The 20,649-nt window shown below is 50.0% G+C and overlaps 1 protein-coding gene across 18 annotated transcripts in view; it reads left to right on the top strand.

Moving 5' to 3' along the window:
• TTC7B (tetratricopeptide repeat domain 7B) overlaps positions 1-20,649 on the top strand; it is a 245,535-nt gene that overhangs the window by 95,984 nt on the left and 128,902 nt on the right. For 16 of the 18 annotated variants that reach the window (XM_089322087.1, XM_089322085.1, XM_089322083.1 and 13 more), the window contains 2 exons: positions 13,637-13,715; positions 19,447-19,619. In XM_089322087.1, the coding sequence (XP_089178213.1) occupies positions 13,637-13,715; positions 19,447-19,619 (252 nt within the window). Of the gene's footprint in view, positions 1-8,308; positions 8,347-13,636; positions 13,716-19,446; positions 19,620-20,649 lie in introns of those variants that run through there. The other 2 variants (XM_089322095.1, XM_089322097.1) reach the window with 2 other exon arrangements.

Raw genomic sequence — 20,649 nt, 5'->3', positions numbered from 1 at the left:
CACCATCTGGAAGTTGCCGTTGAGCCCATTTAGGGTATTTTTTGGTTTTAGTTATACTTTCAACTCTGTAATTCCCATTTGGTTGACTTTTGTATTTTCTGTTTCTCTGTTGGCAGTCCTGTTTGTAAAGTCATTGTCATCTTATTTTTTTTAACGTTTAAGCATAGTTTGCTTTCGTCTGATCATAGTTAAAGTCGATTCTGTGAAGTCCCGAACTTGCACCACTTGGAATGGGTTTCTATTGACCACTCTTTGAGCAGGGTCATGGTTTCCTGTCTTCTCATATCTTTTTTTTTTTTTTTTATTTTTAATAGGCAGAGTGGACAGTGAGAGAGAGAGAGAGAGAGAGAGAAAGGTCTTCCTTTGCCGTTGGTTCACCCTCCAATGGCCGCCGCTGCGGCCGGCGCACCGCCCTGATCCGATGGCAGGAGCCAGGATCCAGGTGCTTTTCCTGGTCTCCCATGGGGTGCAGGGCCCAAGCACCTGGGCCATCCTCCACTGCACTCCCTGGCCATAGCAGAGAGCTGGCCTGGAAGAGGGGCAACCGGGACAGAATCCGGCGCCCCGACCGGGACTAGAACCCGGTGTGCCGGCGCCGCAAGGTGGAGGATTAGCCTATTGAGCCACGGCGCCGGCTCGTCTTCTCATATCTCATAACATGCGTGGTACAAAATGGAAGCACATGTAGTACGTGAATTAAAAATGGAAGGACACCGTTGATAGCAGATGTAGAAAACATGTTTTTTATTTGTTATTTTTTAAAAGATTTATATGTTTATTTGAAAGGCAAAGTTAGGGAGAGGGAGAGACAGAGAAAAAGAGATCTTCCATCTGCTGATCACGCCTCAGATGGCTACAATGGCCAGGACTGGGCCAGGCCAAAGCCAAGAGATTCATCTAGTTCTCCCAAGTGGGTGGCCAAGCACTTGGGCCATCCTCCGCTGCCTTCCCCAGGCACATTAATAGGGAACTGGATGGAAAGTGGAGCAGCCAGGCCGCCACCCAGTGCCTTTATAGAACACCAGCATTGCAGGTTGCGGCTTAACCTGTGCCACAACACTGGCCCCCAGAAGCTTTTTTTTTTTGCTTGACATGGAATATAGCAATTGAATGATTATGGAATGTTCTGTCATTTTCTGTATCCTTGAGACTCGGACTCTTAGTATGGGAGGAAGACAAAACAGATTTGGGACAAAAGAAGCCAAGGAAACACTTCAGTCCTGATTTTGAATGATTGAGTTGGTGATCTGGGGTATCTGTGTGTAAGCATGCATGCATGCATGTATGTAAAATATGCGCTCTGTGCATACACATGAATATGCTGGGGAGTGGGGCGGGTAAGAGACAGAGAGAGAAGTCTGGCTGCAGTGATTGACTCATTAGCAATGAACCTCCCTAGCTCCTAGACTGTGATTTTGAAATGTCATTTTCCAATAAAAGAAACTTCATCCTAGTTCTGGGACAGGAAATGTGTAAGATGAGCCTGGAACATCTTTACATGCATCCAAGTAACCAGGAAACTCTCAGAGACTTCTGTGTCATGTTAAAAGGACAGGCCAAATATGGGCAATTTGAATTTTAAGAAGTATAAAAATTGCAAAAGAGTCATCAAATGTATTTAAATTTATGAGTTCTAATTCAGTATCTTGAAAACTAAGTAAATGAAAGAATGAAACATTTTACTCATGCCAAACAGAGAGCCAAGTAGTAGATGAAAGGGAGCTCCTTCCTGTGAAATCATTCCAGCTAACGAAGGAAGACTCAGTGAGAGAATCGGGCTCTCCCCGTCGGGGAGCTCCCAGGGGCCGACGCCTCCGAGCAGTGACACCGCAGACCCCGCACACGCTGCTGCCAGCGCCTGGCCAGAGGGCTGGACCTTGAACTGAGGGGTGGTCAGGACCCAGCTGCCCCACGGTGGAACTGCAGAGAACATAGGTGTACTGAACTGACCCGCGAGCGTGCAGGTTTTCCAGAAACCACAGGTCAAACCGTGCAGATCTGTCGCGGATGAGTAGGAAGGGAAAGAAAGAGGTCAAGGTGGAGAGATTTTAAAGAATCATCAAGTACTTTAACAAGTGAGCAAGACTGAAGTATACCTTTAGGGATGCGTACGTGAGTAATTGACCCAAGGAAACAATCCACTTTGGATAGAGGGGCCTGTTAATTCCCGCGGGTTGAGTGGCAATAGTCTTTTCTTTCACTTGGATGGTGGTCACAAGGGTATTTATCTTACAATGATCCCTTAAATATGTTGGTTTTAGATAGTGTTCTATACCTATATGTTATGCAATGAAAAGGTTAAGAAAGAAATGAGAAGCCAGTGAAAGATGGGCTGGAGCAGTACCCTGTGCTGGGCAGGGCAGGGAGCCCTGGCCGGGGAACCCGGAGTCCTGCTCTGCATCACCCGCCCAGCTCTTGGGCTCACCTCCTTCTCTCCTCTGTGGGACTCAGTTTCCCTCCTTGCTGAGGGTCATGTATTCCTGCCTGCCATTTACAGTAACCGATTGCGGGTGGTGTCTCGCAGAAAGAGGGAGAAATGCTGACCAGTGTTTGCTGAGCAGTGGCCGTTATCTGCTGCCGGCTCCCCATGGCCCTGTAAGGTGGTTTGCACGAGGGTCTTCCTCTGTCCCAGCACGTGGGAACCCACTCTGGGTCCTGAAGGAACCCAAAGTCTTATGGAGATGGGGATTTTGTTGACAAGAGAGTGGAATAAAGGGCTGGCCTTCTGGTTGCTTGGAAGCAAATGAAATATTCCCCTCACTGAGCACATAGGGCCTGCTCGTATGCTTAAAAAGGCTTGTTTTTTTCAGGGGGGGGACTTGGGGGAGACAGCGTTGTGGTGTAGCCAGCCAGTTAAGCTACCACTTAAGCCAGCATCCCATATGGGTGCCGGTTCATGTCCCAGCTGCTGCTCCACTTCTGATCCAGCTCCCTACTAATGCACCTGGGGAAAATAGCAAAAGATGGTCTGAGTGCTTGGGCCCCTGCCACCTATGTGGGTGATCTGGAAGAATCTTCTAGATCCTGGCTTCAGCCTTGGCCCAGCTCTGGCCATTGTGGCCACTGGGAAGTGAACCAGTGAATGGACCATCTCTCTCTGTCTCTGTCTCTCTCTCCCTCTCCCTCTTCCTCTCCCCCTTCCTCCCTCCTTCCCTCCCTCCTTCGTTCCCTCTTCCTCTCCCTCTCTCTCTGTAACTCAACCTTTCAAACAATAAATATTTTTTTAAAGAGAAGCTTTTTTCTTTCCTTTTTTAAATATGGACAGTGTTCAGGTGAACTTGAGTCCACTGCCTGGGTGAGTGATGGTGTATTCCTACTGGGAAGAGCCAGATACCCATGGTGCTGTGTGGTGGAAGAACCCGGTTTAGGAGCTTGTCCTGCTGACCTGTGGGCAGGCCCACTTCCGTGTTAGCATTATCTCGTCAACAGCAGTGTCTTCGGTAGTCACCCTCTTGCTTCCTGCAGAAATTCTCACCTCCAGGGAGGGGTCCATGGATCCCCCCCATCTTTGGACCAAGTGCTCCCGGGCACGGAGCTGTGCTCTGGCCTGCGCTGCTCCTGGCTGCCCTCCTGCCGCTGGGATGCCTTTGCTGGTGTGCCGTGGAGCCAGTCTCCCCGCCAGTTCCTTCGCCAGCTTCTGCTCAGCAGGGATCGCCGTCGCCTTCTCTGGGCCCTGGCATCAGGTGGGGCAGGGTTCAGCCCGCAGCTCTCACACGTGGGCCGCAGGGTCCTGGGAACGTCACCTAGCCCTTCTGAGCCCCTGATTCCTCAAGTGCAAAACCACGAACGGGAAGGAAGCTGTGGCAGGGTATGTCTAGAGACCAGAGCGGATTTTGCACTGTCCTGTGTCAAACCAAAGATGGCCCTCTCACCACTGGCTGCTTTAGGCTTTCGTCCAGCAGACGTTTATATGTGGAGTGAAAGGCCGGATGGTGGGGGTGGTGAGGGGCTGGGAGGGGGAGAATTGACTGGGTTTCGAGCACCAGGTCAGGCACTTTCCAGTTGCCCCCTCGTTCACACATCAGGTAGGCATTGGTCCACTGCATGATGGGGACAGGCCAGGGGAAGCCGGAGGCCCCGCTCTGCCCTTCCCGGCGTGAGCCCAGCATCAGAGACCTGTTCCCTCCGCCAGGCTCCGTTGTCTCACGTTCCACCCTCTGTGATCACCCTGACCTCTACCCTTTTCTTCTCCAGCGCGTAAGCCTTTCCCAGGCCCGGGTCAGTGATGTGGTGTGACTCACAGGATGTGTGAGAATCCCATACAGCACCATGCTGCCACCAGCCAAGCAGTGCCGCTTCGTTTGTTTCCTTAAGAAAAATATGGGCAGCTTCTGTCTACCAATTCAATGGCAAGGATCCTTCCTGCCCTGCTGCATTGGCCTTTATGGCTTCGAGTTAGATACCTGTGGGCCAGGCCAGGCCCTGAGTGCCCCAAGTTACCGCCTCTTCCTGGGGTCTCACAGCCCCCCATACTTGCCCATGCTACCGGCTCGCTCCTCGTGCCGTTTGGAGCAGCGAACAGAGGTCTTTTCTTTCAGTTGATTCCCTTGGAGTTTTTTCTCACTTGTCATAGCTTTACAATACCCCGAGGCGTTTTGGAAATGCAGTTCTCCTGTTTTCTGCTCACTGAAACAGAAGAGAACACTGTGCTCTCACTGTCCATGTGAACTTTCAGCCTGGAGACTTGTGATGCATGGGCACGGGCCCTCCTCCCCTGACACCCCTGCTGCCTGCCTCCCTCTCCACAACCCTGTGGGCTGCGTGCGAGACCAGGATGGCTGAAAGTCCTTTTTCTGTGTGACTTTCTTGCCTAGAATTAATTGATGTTTGAAGTCCTATCATTAACAGAACAGTTCTACGCTCTAGATTACCACTCTGCTACACTGTTTCTGACTTTTTAAATGAATACCAGATTGGCCTGGTGCTGGTCAGTGCTCTGTGTAATTGACCAAACCCCATCTGAGGAGGTGGGCTTGGTCTGGTGGAAGTAAACTACACCTGTGCTCAGCTTTCTGTCTCTAGCTCTGTATTTCAGACTCATAGAGTCTTGGTGGCTCGCCACTCAAATTCACATTTTTCAGTTTGGTCTGGCTCATTTTTTTTTAATAAATATTTTGTATTTATTTGAAAGACAGAGTTAAGGAAAGAGGAGAAGAGAGAAAGAGAAAGAGATCTTCCATCCAGTGGTTCACTCTCCAAATGGCTGCAATGGCCAGAGCTGAGCCAGGCTGAATTTCTTCTGGATCTTCACGTAGGTGTAGGGGCCCAAGAACTTGGGCCATCAGCTGCCGCTTTCCAGGCACACAAGCAGGGAGCTGGACCGGAAGTGGAGCAGCAGCGGCCCTGGAACCGGTGCTCATGTGGGATGCCAGCATCGCAGGCAGAAGCTTAACCTGCTCTGCTGCAGTACTGGCCCCAGCCTGGCCCTTCTTGATTCACTCAGGATATTCTTTGAGTGTTTCCTGTGCTGGCTGACACGGCACAGTGAGGAATCACTTGCCACCGACTCCCATGCCTCTCTTGGTCAGCACTGCATTGGCCCTGCCCTGCCCTGCCCCTGTAGCACTGGGTGGAAACTCTTAAGAGATATCACCGTCATCTCCAGGAGGGTGATGATGGGGTCCAAGAGAAAGAGTTTTTAACTATCACCTGACATCCATTGTCTTTTTTTTTTAAGATTTATTTATTTTATTTGGAAGGCAGAGCTACAGAGAGGCAGAGGCAGAGAGAGAGGGAGAGAGAGAGAGGTCTTCCATCCTGTGGTTCACTCCCCAGATGGCTGCAACAACCAGAGCTACACCAATCCGAAGCCAGGAGCCAGGAGCTTCTTCCAGGTCTCCCACGTGGGTGCAGGGGCCCAAGCACTTGGGCCATCTTCCACTGCTTTCCCAGGCCACAGCAGAGAGCTGGATCTGAAGTGGAGCAGCCAGGACTAGAACTGGCACCTATACAGGATGCCAGTGCGGCAGGTGTCAGCTTTACCCACTAACACCAGGGTGCCGGCCCCATGATATCCAATGTCTTTTGTCATTGTGGCCCAAACCTGTGCATTAGCTAGGGGTTTTTTTGGACATAGTAGGCTTTCAATAAATAGCAAAGTGAATGAATGAATTAAGCTGGAAATTATCTTTTTTCTCCTTAAAAATTAAATGACTCCAAAGAAGTAAAATAGGTTTCCATGTGCTGTAAATTGATTGGAAATCTAAAAGTCTCTTGAATGATGGCACTACATGAGAATCACGGACCAATGGCTTAAATTCTTAACAATACTTAAAATACTTACTTTACAATACTTAAAATGTGCTTCCTATATCCATTAACTCGTTTGATTCTTACAACAAGCCAGTTAGGTGGGCCAGTGGCTATTTCCATTTTGCAGATGAGAAACTGAGGCACAGGCACTTGCCCAAGGTCAAGAAGTTGTAAGCTTGGATTGGAACCTGCACCGTCTGGCTCCGGAGTCTGTCCCTCTAAGTTTAAGTCCACAGATAAGTCCATGGTTCCCCAGGGGAATGCTCTGAAGCACAATCCTCATGCAATACACAAGTTTTGGTTCATTTATTAAAAGCAGTGTTAGACCAAGGAGTCCAAGAGTGCGCTGGATCCTGTTGGGCTTCTGGGATTAAACCGAACATAAAAATTCAGGTTCAAGAGGGACCACACCTGCTGCCTGGCTTGCTGCTGCACTCCCTGTGGCTGACCCCTTTCCTGCACATAGTAGGCACTCAGCTCATGCGTTTCTTGGGAATGAGCATCATTGTTCTTTGAGTTATCCCCAGAGGTTAAAGGGAAGAAGGACATGGGATGGGGCAAGACTTTCCATATTCCTGTTTCCTCGGAGACTCGGGCTTGGGGCGTGGAGAGGAACTGGCAGAAGGATGGATTATTCTTTCAACTCCTTCTGAGCTCCTGGGACAGCTGCATGCCTCTCATTTGTAGGCGTCCGCGTGCCTTGTTGGAAGGACTTGTTTATGTGTCCCTGCCCTGACCCACTAAGCAGGAACTCTTAGAAGCTGCTCTCCGTGCCTGCCGAGGTGCTGGTATGTCACTGCCTACTCAGTGCACTGCGTGCTGCCTGGCCAGCTGACCAAATGGCTAATTTATTCCACTTTGTCACAAGGATGCCTTCATCGCTAAAGAAGTCCAAGAAATGTTGTTAAGCCTCGTACATCTCTCATTAGGTTTGAAACGAGAGCTCTGGAAGCTGCGCCTGCTTGTTCACATCCCAGCATGGATGGCTGTAACACCCTGTGCCACTAGATGCAGGCAGCAGCTGGCTTGCTGCATTGGTCAGAGAGAGAGTCCTCTGCTAAGGAGGCCAAGGTTGCAGGTTTGATCCCTGGCCCCTAACGGCAGCAGCCATCTGTCTTCACGAATGTGTGTCACTGCATCTGAGGCAAACAGTGCATGCAGCGGAAAATCAGAACCCGTTCTGGGAAAAACCCCCGACAGCCGGCCACAAGTGTCCTTTTGGATCACAAAGGGTGTCTTTTTCTTCTCCCGCTTTCCGGATCTGGGTATCTGGTTCTGATTGCAGACATTTTTTTCTTCTTTTTTTCTTTTTTATTTTTTTTTATTTATTGACAGGCAGAGTGGACAGTGAGAGAGAGAGAGACAGAGAGAAAGGTCTTCCTTTTGCCGTTGGTTCACCCTCCAATGGCCGCTGCGGCCAGTGCGCTGCAGCCGGCGCACCGTGCTGATCCGATGGCAGGAGCCAGGTACTTATCCTGGTCTCCCATGGGGTGGTGCTTGGGCCATCCTCCACTGCACTCCCTGGCCACAGCAGAGAGCTGGCCTGAAAGAGGGGCAACCGCGACAGAATCCGGCGCCCCAACCGGGACTAGAACCCGGTGTGCTGGCGCCGCAAGGCGGAGGATTAGCCTAGTGAGCCACAGCGCCGGCCTGATTGCAGACATTTTCAAAAGAAATCATACCAAGGGTTACGTAACTGAAGCAGTTGCAAGCCAAGAACTAACAAACAGCAGTGGCCCTAGAAGATAAACGGTGTATTTCTGTTCTAGTATTGTGTGGAGAATGCCCAGAGTACACGGGCTGCATCTCCTGACGGAAGGCGTGTCTGCTTTTAGTGGTCTCTCTTGTAAGCAAGTAAGCTCCTTTCAGCAAGGAGATGGGAAAGGGATTTCAGAGCCCAAGTTGGCGTCAAAGCTCCCTGGACGGCAGAATGAGAGTTTCCTGAAGCCCTCTTGCGTAGGAGTGCGCTCACTCTGGTCTCTTTTGGGGTCCCCTGGCCTGGCCTGTGTGGTGTCTGAGGCAGCTGGGACCAGGAGAGGTGGACCCAGTGAGGATCTCTGTCCTGAAGACGATGGCAGACAGACACACAGCAAGGTCGGTGTGCAGACTTGGGAGCACGCGGGAAGCTGTGCCTGACTCCTGGGGAGGCTGGGGATCTCCCGTGGGTGGCCTTGGCCCCGTGAAGGAGGACAAGGAGAGTTCCTGGGAGCCTGCTGACAGAGGGAGCAGTGGGTGTGGAGGTGCCGGAGCAGGGGAGTTTCCTGTACTGCCTGAAGCTCTCAGTCCTCGTTATCCACACGGCGCTCTGGGCACTGTCGGGCCAGGTGCACCCGGCTACCGTGTAGTGCGGGAGGAGCGCACCCTACGGCCCTGCGCTATAAGGAATGCTGCTGCGGGCAGAAGAGATGCGTCCTAGTTGAGGGCGTGGCACTTGGCTGCCTGCTCCTCTGTGCTTTGTGGGAAAGAAAGGGAGAGAGAAGAGGTGGAAAACACATTCCCTGTGGTCTTGGTTGACTCAGCTCATGGTGATTCTCACTTTCATTCATTCAGCAAATATCTGAGTGCCTCCTGTATGCCAGGCAAGTGGCGTGGGGTACGCTGGTGAAGCCCACCCCAAGGTCTCTGTCTCAGAAGCGCCTGCATTCCTTGGCGGGGGGCGTCGGGGGAGGGGAGATGCAAGGCTCTCTGGGCTCCCAGAGGCAGGCAGGTGCCCCTTGTTCAGCAGTGTGTCCTCAGGGGCCAGCCTGGAACCTGATAGCTAATGTTGCACAATAATTATTGGAACAACCTGCTGCGTAAGTGTTTCAGAAGTGCTAGCTGGTAAGAAGGAAGGTGGAGAAAGCCAAGCAGTTTCTCTGCTCTGAGAGATCTGTTGGGTTGATTTGTTCTGCAGTTGATTTTTAGTTACAACATTCTCAGCCACCGAGGGGGGAGCATACTGGGTTCACTCTGGCAAGGCTGCTTTTTCCTTATTGCCAAAGAACTTGGCATCTGATGTGCAAGGTCCTTCCTTCACATCACAACAGTGGCGGGTGGTGTTGCATGTAAGCGTACTAGTGGCTTGGCTCAAACTTTGCAGTCAGAAGATGCTTCGGAAGGGCAAGTTTAAAGGGGAGAGTTGTCTTTCCCCACGCTCCTGCCAAACACACGTGCTGAGCTTGGCGTTCAAGCAGCCACCCTGACCCCGCTGAAATGGTTCTCAGGTCCTTAAGCTTCCCTGGCTTTCGGTACCCACTTCGATTCTGCAGCTCTGGCTTCTGTTCTGCGTGCATTTCCTCATTGGTTTGGTAGCGCAGAGGGGCCGGTGACAATATCAAAGAACTGAAACTGTTCCCACTTGTAAAACAGAGCAAGACAGAGTTGGATGCTGTGTATGTCAGAGTGTGGACGTGGTGGTCTGGCCTTGGAAAATGCTGCTGCAGGGCCCGAGGGGCACTGGAGCCTGTCCCAAGGATGGAGAGTCGAAAGGGGAAGGCCAAGTGCTGGGGTCTTAATGCCCTTCCTGGGGGTTCCTATGGCCCCTGGGAGCCAGCACTGATCCTCAGGACATCATATGTTTGAGCTCCGATAATGGCAGCAGACAGGCCTCGGGAGGAGGAAGAACAGATAGAAAAGGGCGGAGAGAATTGAAAATGGAAGTAGGTTGCAGGAGGAGCAGGCTGTGTACCAGGAAAGGTGGTGGGCTTTCCGGCCAATCAGAGAACAAAGATTTGACCAGGAAGCAGGCCTGAGCTCTGATCAGGAAGCCGGGAGCTGACAGCGGTGGGGGCGTGTGCAGACAGGATTCGCTTGCTCGTCTGGCTGAACAGGCAGCCGGCCCCGGGGAAGCTCGCCGGCCCTTTCCGCCTTGGGAATGGCCAAGCAGCTGGGAGGGAAACGCACAAGCTCAGGAAGCTTCCTGAAGCAGAATGCAGGGGCTGAACCCGAGCTCTGGCAGCCTGCCGGAGTGCCTGCTGCTGGAAGCCTGGCGGGAGCACTCGCCTTCAGAGGAGTCTGCCATCCTGATTCTGACATCACCGCGCTGTCTCAGTCAAGGGCGCTGAAGCGGAATAAGCAGCCGCATGTCCAGGGTGTGCAGAACCCTGAAAACCAGGGCGCTTCCTCGCCTCTCTCGTCTGGGTTTGGAGTCAAGGTTTTAAGCAACAGCTCACGCTGAAGTTTAATGGAGCTCAACATTTTAAGAATAAACTAATATTTTAGAAACATGTGGGTTTTGTTTATGTCCCTCAAGTTGGGTTATTTTGTAGCATTTAAAATGTAATTCTTGCAAGTTAATTTCCCTTTTTTGTTCCTTTCCATCTGGCTAGAAAAAAAAAATTGTTTCCTGCTCTGATGGCACCCGTGGAGATGACTGGTTAAATAACGCGATTAAAAATATTTGAGTACTATGGGATCTGCCAAGAATTGTGTGCTCACACACTTGGGACACTTTGAGCCTTTTCTTGTATGAAAATGTGCCGTCTTCCACCTCCCACCCTTTGCTTGGGTCGGATTGATCAAGGTCGTCCTCTCTGCCTTCCTCTGAGTGAGCCACAGCTCAGGCCTCCTGCACCCCTGCCCACCGTGGAGTCCTCGTTGAACCCTAACTTCTCACCAGGAATAAGCCCAAACCGTTAGGGAAAACTCATTTCTCCTTCAGAGGCTTCACTGGGGAGCCACGCCCCCTGGCTGGCTTTGCTGCTGACGTCAGGCGTGGCATCCTTCAGCCACGGAGACTCCCTCTGTACCTCCAGCAGAGGGCCTCGGTCCTGCGCGGGACACAGCACAGCACCCAAACAGGAGCTGCGTTTCCCTGCCCCTCGTTAATCTCTTGAGGCCGCCGAGGCCGTTCCCCTCAGGCACCGGACTTCTTCACCTGGGTCAAGGGTTTTGCTTTCCAATTTTGAGTCAGTTCCTAGAGTATCTCATTACCCGTCATCACTGGAACACACAGAATTTATTTTAAATAGATATAAAGTTCATGGAAAGTGAGATTAAATTTTAAGTGTTTATTTTGGTGCCAAAAATTTAAAAGCCACACATATGAAGGATCTTCAAAAAATAATGAAATGAATATTATGAAACAATTGCATTGATTTTCATCTTTTTTGCACCAAGGTAAATGTTTTAATCTCATTTTCCATGAGCTTTTTGAAGTGCCTGTACACACATTTATATACACACACACACACACACGCATTCAGTAATTTGAACACTAGTGGCACTAAATATGCACCTGAGCTCTTGAGTTCACATTCTGTTCACCTGGAGTTACATTTCTGTTCTATGGCTTCCACTTCTTATGCCCCGTAAGAAAGCAGAAAATGATAGGAAGCTCCCAGCCCGCTCTGTACCAGGCTTGTGAACCCTAGCAAGCCCCTTCACTGCTGTGCCATCATGGACTGAATTGTGTTGGGTCATTTTCACCTAGAAAGTTCTGTGCTTCTGTTACCATGTAAGTAGCCCATCTGCACGGAAGGCACAGGAAACATCCGAACAACCCATTCCCACGTGGGGTCTTCCTGAGTTACGGTGTTTAGATCTGGCCCTGCCATGCAAGGGTAATTTCCACCATGGGAAAGCAGCCCTTTCTTCCAGGGCCTCCAATTCACACTGCCTCAGTCACACCCTTTGTTCACACATTCAAAATGCCATTCCTTTTGCACATGGGAAGAGCTTAATCAGTGATCCTGGAATAAAATTAGACCTCCCTGTCCATACCCACCCCTTTTTTAGCTGTAGCTTAAGAGAACCGAGCTTCAGTCCAAAGCAAATGTACTTTGTTGCCTGTGAACACAGATCCTATAAAAACAAATGAAGGAGAACGTGGAGTGAATTGCATGTCCCCGGCCTGTTCTCTAATCTGTATTCATGTCTGTGTTAGATTTCCTTCAGTGCTGCTTGGCGTCCTGAGCACAAGCTTCTCTTTTTACACCACCATAAAGCTTCTGCTCTGATATCATCTGCTACGTGTGGGTGAGAGAAATATGGAGTATTTATGTACCTGTGCCAATAAAGCATTCCCTCAAAGCTCTGAGGCTGGTCTTGTGGAAGAGAACCCTGGAGATGTCAGGCAGGCATAAGATACAAATTAATAGCCCTCATGAGTGCTTGTAACTTAGAGAACACACATTTTGATTTAATACCTTTGTATGATTTAAAATGTCATCCAAGAAGACAGCTTAATACCTAGAGCACCTGCTGCAGCCCACAGAGCCTGGCTGACAGGTCTATACCGGCTGACCTGCTCTGTGGCTTTTTGGAAAGATGAGATGTGTCCTAATGAGCAGGTTATAAATATCCCTGAGTTATGTCATAGGAGGTGGCAGCACTCAATGTAAAGGGACTGGCTGGGAGGTGTTCCCGGCTGAACAGACCAAGCACAGCTTTCAGTGAGAACAATATGTGCCTCTGTGTGTGTGTGTGTGTGTGTGTGTGATATTATTTATTTCATTTGAAAGATGGAGCAAGAGAAACCAGGACACAACAACCAGGCACGGACCAAGTTGAAGCCAGAAACTCGATCCAGATTCCCACATGAATGGCAGGGTCACCTGCTGCCTCCCAGGATGTGCATTAGTGGGAAGCCAGAATCAGAAGCAGATTTGAACCCAGGCATTCTGATATGGGATGAAGGTGTCCCAGGTGACATCTTGGCCACTATGCTGAAAGGCCTGCCCCAGGCCCAGATATGTTGACCGGTTGTTATTAAAGAAGTACTCATCCCCTAATGAAATGTGTCAGCAAACATGTCCCTGTGGGGTGTGCTGGGGATGAGATGAGATGTGATCCCACTCAGGAGTCCCCAGGTCCCAGCTGTCACACCTGTGCTCTCTGGGGGACTTTGATCCTTTTGCATGTTTTTGTCAGCGCAGGGCTGGGAGGGGAGCTGGCTTGATGGATTTACTGGCCAGTGACTTCCATTTGGAAAGACCCAGAATGGTCGCTCAGTTTTCCTCCCTCTTATCTTTGTCCCGCCCATAAAAGTTGCTACAAGCAGCCTCTGTCCTCATGGCTGGTGATGCCTGGGTCTCCGTGCCGGTGTCACCACTCGCCTTGTGAACGGAAATGCAGCTTTGCAGGCCACTCTGGCAGCGCTGCTGTAAGCTTGAAGACACCGCCATCTTGCTTTTCTCCCCTCTTTCTTCTGTTTCTTAGTGAACTTAGAACTGATTTTCGGGTTTTGTTTTCTTGAGAAGATGTGATTGGGGTTAGGGAGTACAAAAGAGCATCACTCTTAGATCAGTTTTCAGAATTGACCAAAGATGGATGCATGTGCGGGACAATAGCTTAAAAACTAGCCAGCATCCTTCATGTAGACAAAAATGCATTAAAAGATGTGTATAAAATATGTGATGTTAACACAGTCCAGATGGAAACCCTGTCAAATTCTTTGTGCACACAGGAACTTGACGAGAGGAGTCGGGAGATTCAGAGAGATCCTCAGAGCAGTCGAAACAAGGACCACTCAAAACCTGCGAATGGTGAGTGTGTCCCATACCCAGCTGGGGCAGCAGGGCACCTGTTTCATGTGCGTGTCTTTACATTTAACATATATATAAATGTATGTACACACACATACACACACATAGCAATTCACCCATTTAAAGTATACAATTCCATGATTTCCAGTATATTCAAAGAGTTGTTCAGCTATCACTAATATTTAATCTTTGAATATTTTTAGCATAAATCAAAGAAATCTTACACTCATTCATAGTTAGTTCCCAATGTCTCCTTCCCTCAGCCCCTCGAAACCACTCATTTATGTTCTGTCTCAATGGATTTGCCTATTTTGGACATTTTGCATTAGGGGAATCTTGTAACATGTGGTCTTTTATGCCTGGCTTCCTTGCTTTCAAGAGTCCTTCGTGTTACAGCACATATCAGTATTCTTTCTTTCCAGATAATACTCCTTTGTGTAAATACACCGCATTTACGTGTGTATTTGTCAGCTAAGTCATTTGTTTCCACTTGGTTGTTCAGTGACACGCTCTGAACCCTCACGCGCAAGTTTTTCTCTCTACTTACGTGTTCTTTTCTCTTGGGTCTATACCTAGGATTGCAATCACTGGGTCCTATGGCAACTCTATGTTACCATTCTGGGAAGCTGCCATACTGTTTCCTAAAGCCAGCAGATGTGCTGAGGGTCCTGATTTCTCCACCCCCTCCCCAAAGTATGCCATTGTCTTAGCTGCAGCCATAGTCGTGGGTGTGCTGTGCTACGTCACTTGCATTTTCCCGAGGACCAGTGATGTGCGCATCTTGTTCTGTGCCTGTTGGCAGTGCTCTCCTGGGACATAAATGGTATCCTGAAAGGTAGACAGAACATAGACCCTCGGGATGCCAGTGTGTGTTGAAACGGGGGTTGTGTTCTTATGATTCATACCAAAACTCAGAGCAAGGTAGGTGTTAGATCCTGGAGGGTAATACTGTTTGGGTATTAAGCTTAGAAGAGAAATATAAAAGATGGTTAAGTTAGCTGGTTGATCAGTAACTTAGCTCTCCTGTTGACTTGAATGTTCTGACTTCCTTTTTAATGCTTTCACTTTCCTGGAGCATTCATTAATTGTACATTTGCAGGTTGCCCCGTGGAGCCGTAGCTGTCGGATGTTTAGGTGAAGGCCTGAGGCTTACTAGAACCTGCACAGATGCCACGTGTCATATTTGATGTGGCAGCGCCATATAAGAAAGCCATTTCTTCTGTCTTTTGTCATCCATGCTGCTTGTCTCCCTTTTATTATGAATCCCATAAGTCCTATGAGAAAACATTCATTTGGACAAGACTAAGAGATTCTTGTCATGAGAAAGGAAGCTATAGCTTTGGTGGACATCTCCAGAGTTTTAGGACATAGCTGTATAACTCGTGGGGCCAGGGCTGGACCAGGGCTGAGGCTGGGAGCTGGGGACTCACCCAGGTCTCCCACATCAGTGCAGGAACCCAGTTACGGAAGCCGTGACTGCTTCCTCCCAGGATCTGCGTTGGCAAGAAGCTGGAGTCAGGAGCTGGAGCCAGGAATCAACCCCAGGTCCCCTGCTAGGCTAAGGGCCTGCTCCCTTAGGGTCCTCTAAGGGGAAACAGCCTGCGACAGTATGCGTTCAAGTTGTTGCCGGGCTTTTCTCTCAAACTGACCTCCTGCCAGCATTGCACAGCACTTCTCAGCTGGTCAGTATGAACAGCTTCTTCCAAGCTTGGAAGCACAGTGAAAGAAACTGATTAAATTGCCAAGTGTTTCATAACCATTTTAAAAGCAAATTGAAAAGGCCAGCCTCCAAAATCGTTTAAATACAGCGCATTTGTTCATTGCCCTCTCTCAAGAGGATCTATTTTATTAAGGAAATGCATGGTTTCCCCATGGAGAGGTCTGAGCACACCGAATCGCTGCGGGAGCCTGCCTGGGGCTCGCCTCCATGATATTTGCATGAATTATAGAACATCTTCTATTGGCTGGGGGTTTGGATTTTCAGATCAATGTATTGTGGCTTTTAGAAACCCTGTGAGGTACAGTTGTGAAGCAGATATGTTAGGAAGGAGAGGGGAGGGGAGGAGTCTCCTTAGGATTTTTCTTTTTTTTTCAGAGAATGTAGGTGAAGAGGACCCCAGAGAGCACTGGGGAGGCGGGAGCTGCCTGGACAGCTGGCTGTGAGCCGGCTGGTCAGTGCACATGGGGCACTTCCTATCTAGGTCACTCACACCTGTGGTCTCGCTGATGACTATCAAGTGACTAAAGTTAACTGTTTCTGATGTTTTGAGTACATCACAGGAACTTTGGACAAATTTACATCCCTGTGTCTGGCCCCAGAAATTCCAGTGGGGATGGCCTGGGGCAGGGTCTGGAGTGCTGTCTGAGGTCTCCACAGATGGTTCTTTGCCCACCCTCGTTGAGAAGCGCACCTGGGGTCTCGCTCACTGGTGCCTTGGTTTTGGACATCAGAAAGCTGCTCTGAGGCACTCAGGAGACAGTTTTTCCCCAGCCTTCATGACTGTAGATTCTTTTTAGGTTAGCTGATAGTAACTAATGTATGATATTCTTCCGAGATGGAAAAGTCCCTTTGTAAATTTTGTCTGGTGCAAGGCTGTAGCAGAAAAGGATTTGGAAATACATCTCCAGAACTTCTACTCTTAGATATATACCCCAAAGAGCTGAAAGTAGGCATTCAAGCAACAATATGCAGGGAGTATTGTAGCAGCGCTGTTTACAGTAGCTGAATAATTCTATGAACTGACGAGTGCATGACAAAGTGTGGTATTGTCAATGCGAAGGGATTTGCTATACAGCCACAAAAAGGAGAGAGAGCATAAACTTTCTATTAAGTGAAGGAAACCAGTGGGAAAGATGCGTATTGTACACTTCCCTTGCTGTGAAATTCCAAAATAGGAAAACCCATGGAGGCAGCAAGTCCACAAGTTGTTCCCAGGACCTGGGAGGAAGGGACTGGGGAGTGACAGCTTAAAGGGTGGGGTTTCCTCTTGCGGTCATGGAAACATTCTGGAAGCTGTTGGTGGTGATGGCTGTGCCACATGGTGAATGGACTAAATGCCATTGGACTGTGCCCTTTAAAAGGGTTTAACATGGTGAATTCCACCAAAAGGGTTTTTTTTTTTAACACACACACTGCACTTAACGATGAGTGTGTCCATGAACACCCAGGACAGACCACAGGCTCGCTTCCTCCCCTTGACTCCAAGTTTGATAGCCGTTGATAATGTTTAAGCAATCAAACGACGAGCTACACAGAGACTGAGCGAGCTCGTTGGCAGCTGTGTTGCCCTCCCTTTCTGAGCCTCGTCTGATCCTCAGCAGACAGGGCCGGGTGTCCTTCCCAGCCCCAGGTGTGGAGGAAGTGATGCCTGATGCGCAATCACACCAAAGTCCCTTTTAAAGCCCCACGCCCACCCCTGGAAGCCAACCCCCGAGGGAAAACGGCACCTGGCGTGAGCTGTCCAGCAGCGCTCAAGCAAGTAACAAGGAACAGAAATGAAGCTTCACGATTCGGAGTGCCTCTATGCCAGCTAAAGCCAGAAAATGTACTTTCTGGTGTTCGTTAGTTTTTCCTTGAAGATTTATTTCTCAGCTACAGTGAGTGGAAGTTATTTTTGCCCGTTGAAGTTTCCAGCAGAAGTCATTAGCTTATATAGCTGCAATGAGATCAAAATGAAACTATAATGGAAGGTTTAAGAAAACAGCTCAGAAATTGTTTAGGTCCTGAAAATCGTGTTCTTATGAGATCTTTACAGATGGCTCAGTTGGGGATGATCAGAGTGCATTTAATTCCCCATTTCTATAGACATTGAAAGCCAGTGGGTCTTGCCTGGGAGTAATCAAGAAAATTTGCCTCCACCCAGTGCTTATCAGAAGCCACCAAGCTAGTGATTTGGTTGCATTTCATTTTCCTTGTGGTGTTGTAAGAGATTGCCCATGGAGGAGAGTCTAGCAGCATTCTCTTCTGGAACATGCTGATTTTAAGAAAGCCTCCATCTCGGGGAAGATCAGCACTCTTTGTCTACATGTTGCAGAGCCTGGGAAAGCCTGGTGGAACCTCTGCTGGGTGCCGTTGCTATCCCTGACCTGTCCTGGGCAGCCTGAACTGCCCAGGGCTGTGTATGTCTCTGGGGGGATTTTTTTTTTTTTTTAACTTCTGTTCTTTCTCCCTGGAAGAGGATGAGCTAAATGAACTCACATCAGTGAGTCAATCAATAAAATCTTTCCTAGTACACCCCCGCCCCATGCAGTCTACACGTACTGCTCCAGGCGGTGGGGTTACCGAGCGCTTGGGGAAGCCTGGCAGTCTGCATCTGATCCAGGAGCTCAAGAGCTGGAGGCTTCTGGGTTCTCCCAGCGAGGAAGGAGGTACCCATCCAGCTCTGGGACAAGATCTTTCTCAAGCCGGCGCCACGGCTCACTAGGCTAATCCTACACCTATGGTGCCGGCACCCGGGTTCTAGTCCCGGTCGGGGCGCCAGATTCTGTCCTGGTTGCTCCTCTTCTAGTCCAGCTCTCTGCTGTGTCCTGGGAGTGCAGTGGAGGATGGCCCAAGTGCTTGGGCCCTGCACCCCATGGGAGACCAGGAGAAGCACCTGGCTCCTGGCTTCAGATCGGTGCAGCGCCGGCCGTGGCAGCCATTTTGGGGGTGAAACAACAGAAGGAAGACCTTTCTCCCTCCCTCCCTCCCTCTCTCTCTCTCTCTCTCACTGTCTAACTCTGCCTGTCCCCCCCAAAAAAAAAATCTTTCTCAGTCAGGAGCCGTAGTCCCACCTTTGCGCTTCTCTCCTGCACGAAGCCGGGGATGCACTGAGAACAGGACACTCAGGTGCTGAGTCCCCAGGTGGGATCGTGCGGGGCTGACCCTTGGTGCTTCTGGGAAGGAGGACACGGGAAAGAGCTACAGCGGCCATCTATTGTCAGTGAAGAGATTCTTCAGGGATGGCCTGAGCTTAGCTGAGTACTGGCTTTTGCCAGGTTTGAGCTGGAGCAGGCATCAGCTAGGAGGTTATGAAAATACCTGGGGGCCAGCACTGTGACATGGCGGGTAAAGCCACCACCTGCAGTGCTGGCATCCCATATGGGTACTAGTTCAAGTCCTGGCTGCTCCGTTTCTAATCCAGTTCCCTGCTAATGTGCCTGGAGAGCAGCAGAAGATGGCTCAAGTCCTTGGGCACCTGCCACCCATGTGGGAGACCCAGCAGAATCTCCTGGCTCCTGGCTTCAGCTGGGCCCAGCTCTACCCTGGCCAATGCAGCCAGTTAGAGAATGAAGCAGCAAATGGAAGACCCCTCTCCCTCCCTCTCTCTCTGTCTCTGCCTCTGCCTCTCTGTAACTCTGACTTTCAAGTAAAACAGGTAAATCTTTAAAAAAACAAAATGAAATAAAATAAAAATCTCTGCAGGTCACCTGGAATTCCCAAGAGCTCTTGGGAAAGGGTTTAGCTTAAAATTCAGTTGTTTCGGATGGGAAACGTGTTCCAGAGTATAACAGAGACAGAGCGGCATAGAAAGTACATGAACCTTCGTTAAAAAAAAAAGGTTCGGGCATCTTAATGCATCATTTTATCTTTTTGTCATAAACTGGTATAATTGTCCTCCCAGAAGTAAACTTTCTAATTACGAGTCTTGGAATAGTACCTCGCATAAAATGATGGCCAAGACACATTTGTCAAACGGATGCCCAAAGGACACGAGAGAGATTCACTGCTGCGCTGCTCCCTCTCTTGCAGACGATAGCCAGGCAGCTGGCTGAGATCCTGCTGCGGGGCATGTGTGAGCAGAGCTACTGGAACCCCCTGGAGAGCCCGCCCTGCCAGTCGCCTCTGGACGACCCTCTCCGGAAAGGAGCCAACACGAAAACCTACACCCTCACCCGCAGAGCCCGCGTCTACGCAGGAGAGAAGTATGGGGGTTGATGTCCTGACTTGTAGTTTAGGGCACGGGAACACGGGGCAGAGGTCCCACGTGCAGGGCAGTAGGGAAACCTCATGGCTCATGGAGCAGGTGTCTGCGTGCTGCGGGGGACATTTGAAGTGGGAGCATGGCCCTCTCGGCCAGCGCTGCTGGGGTTGGGGATTCTCAGAACCCCGGCACCTCGCAGCACTCAGGGCAGAGCTGTTTGTAGGCCAGAGCTCACGTTTTTTCTTTTCTTTAGCAGTGGCTGATCCTTTTATTTACAATCTTGTTCTAGACGGAATTGGACGTAAGGGGGAGATTGAAGTAATTTGCAAGTGATTGGAAATATCTCTTTAGAACTTGTTTATCCTTGTAGGATTTGAGTTATGACGGGGACCCAGAGCCTCTACACTCTCAGTCTCAGTCGGGGCGGGAGAGGGGAAGAGGAGGAGACAGGAGGAGAGAGAGGAGAAGGGCTGGGAGCGCGGTGGCTGACTCTCCCCGACTTCTGCCATCGGAGTGCCTGTGCCTGCAGGGACAGGCGTGCTGGCTCCTCCAGATCCCTAGTTAGGCAGAGGAGAGTGTGCCTGCGTGAGCACAGAGAACCTCTTTGGTGTTACTGAGTTGTACAAATGGCTGCAAGACCCAGGCTGCTGCTTCGGAAGTCCCAGGGAAGGCACCGATGGAGACGGGGCCCCAGGGAACGCCACACTGACGTCCCAGACGAATGTGGCGACCTCCAGGGGGACGGCTGCCTCCGCATTGTCTTGAGCCGACCCCGACGTCTGTCCCCCTCACCGCTTCTGCTTCCGTTGCGGATTTAGACGAGGAAGCAAATCCTTAGCTTTCCCTGGGCTTTATTTTAGCTTCGTGTGCACACCCCTCTTCCACGCCCTGTTGAACCAGGAGTTTGTGTCATCCCCAGCCTGTGTTTACTCCTTGGTCCTTCTCTGAATTCCTAAGACATCTGTTCCAGCGATTCCCAAACTCACACTGTAAAAAGCTGACCTCCCATTGCGAACTGTGGAGACGTGGGT

This window comes from Oryctolagus cuniculus, chromosome 20, assembly GCF_051225735.1.
Source record: "Oryctolagus cuniculus isolate XC-2025 breed Fujian yellow rabbit chromosome 20, ASM5122573v1, whole genome shotgun sequence".
NCBI classification, from domain to species: Eukaryota; Metazoa; Chordata; class Mammalia; order Lagomorpha; family Leporidae; genus Oryctolagus; species Oryctolagus cuniculus.
The sequence above is the reverse complement of the archived record's forward strand: the minus strand, read 5'-3'. Positions and strand labels throughout refer to the sequence as shown.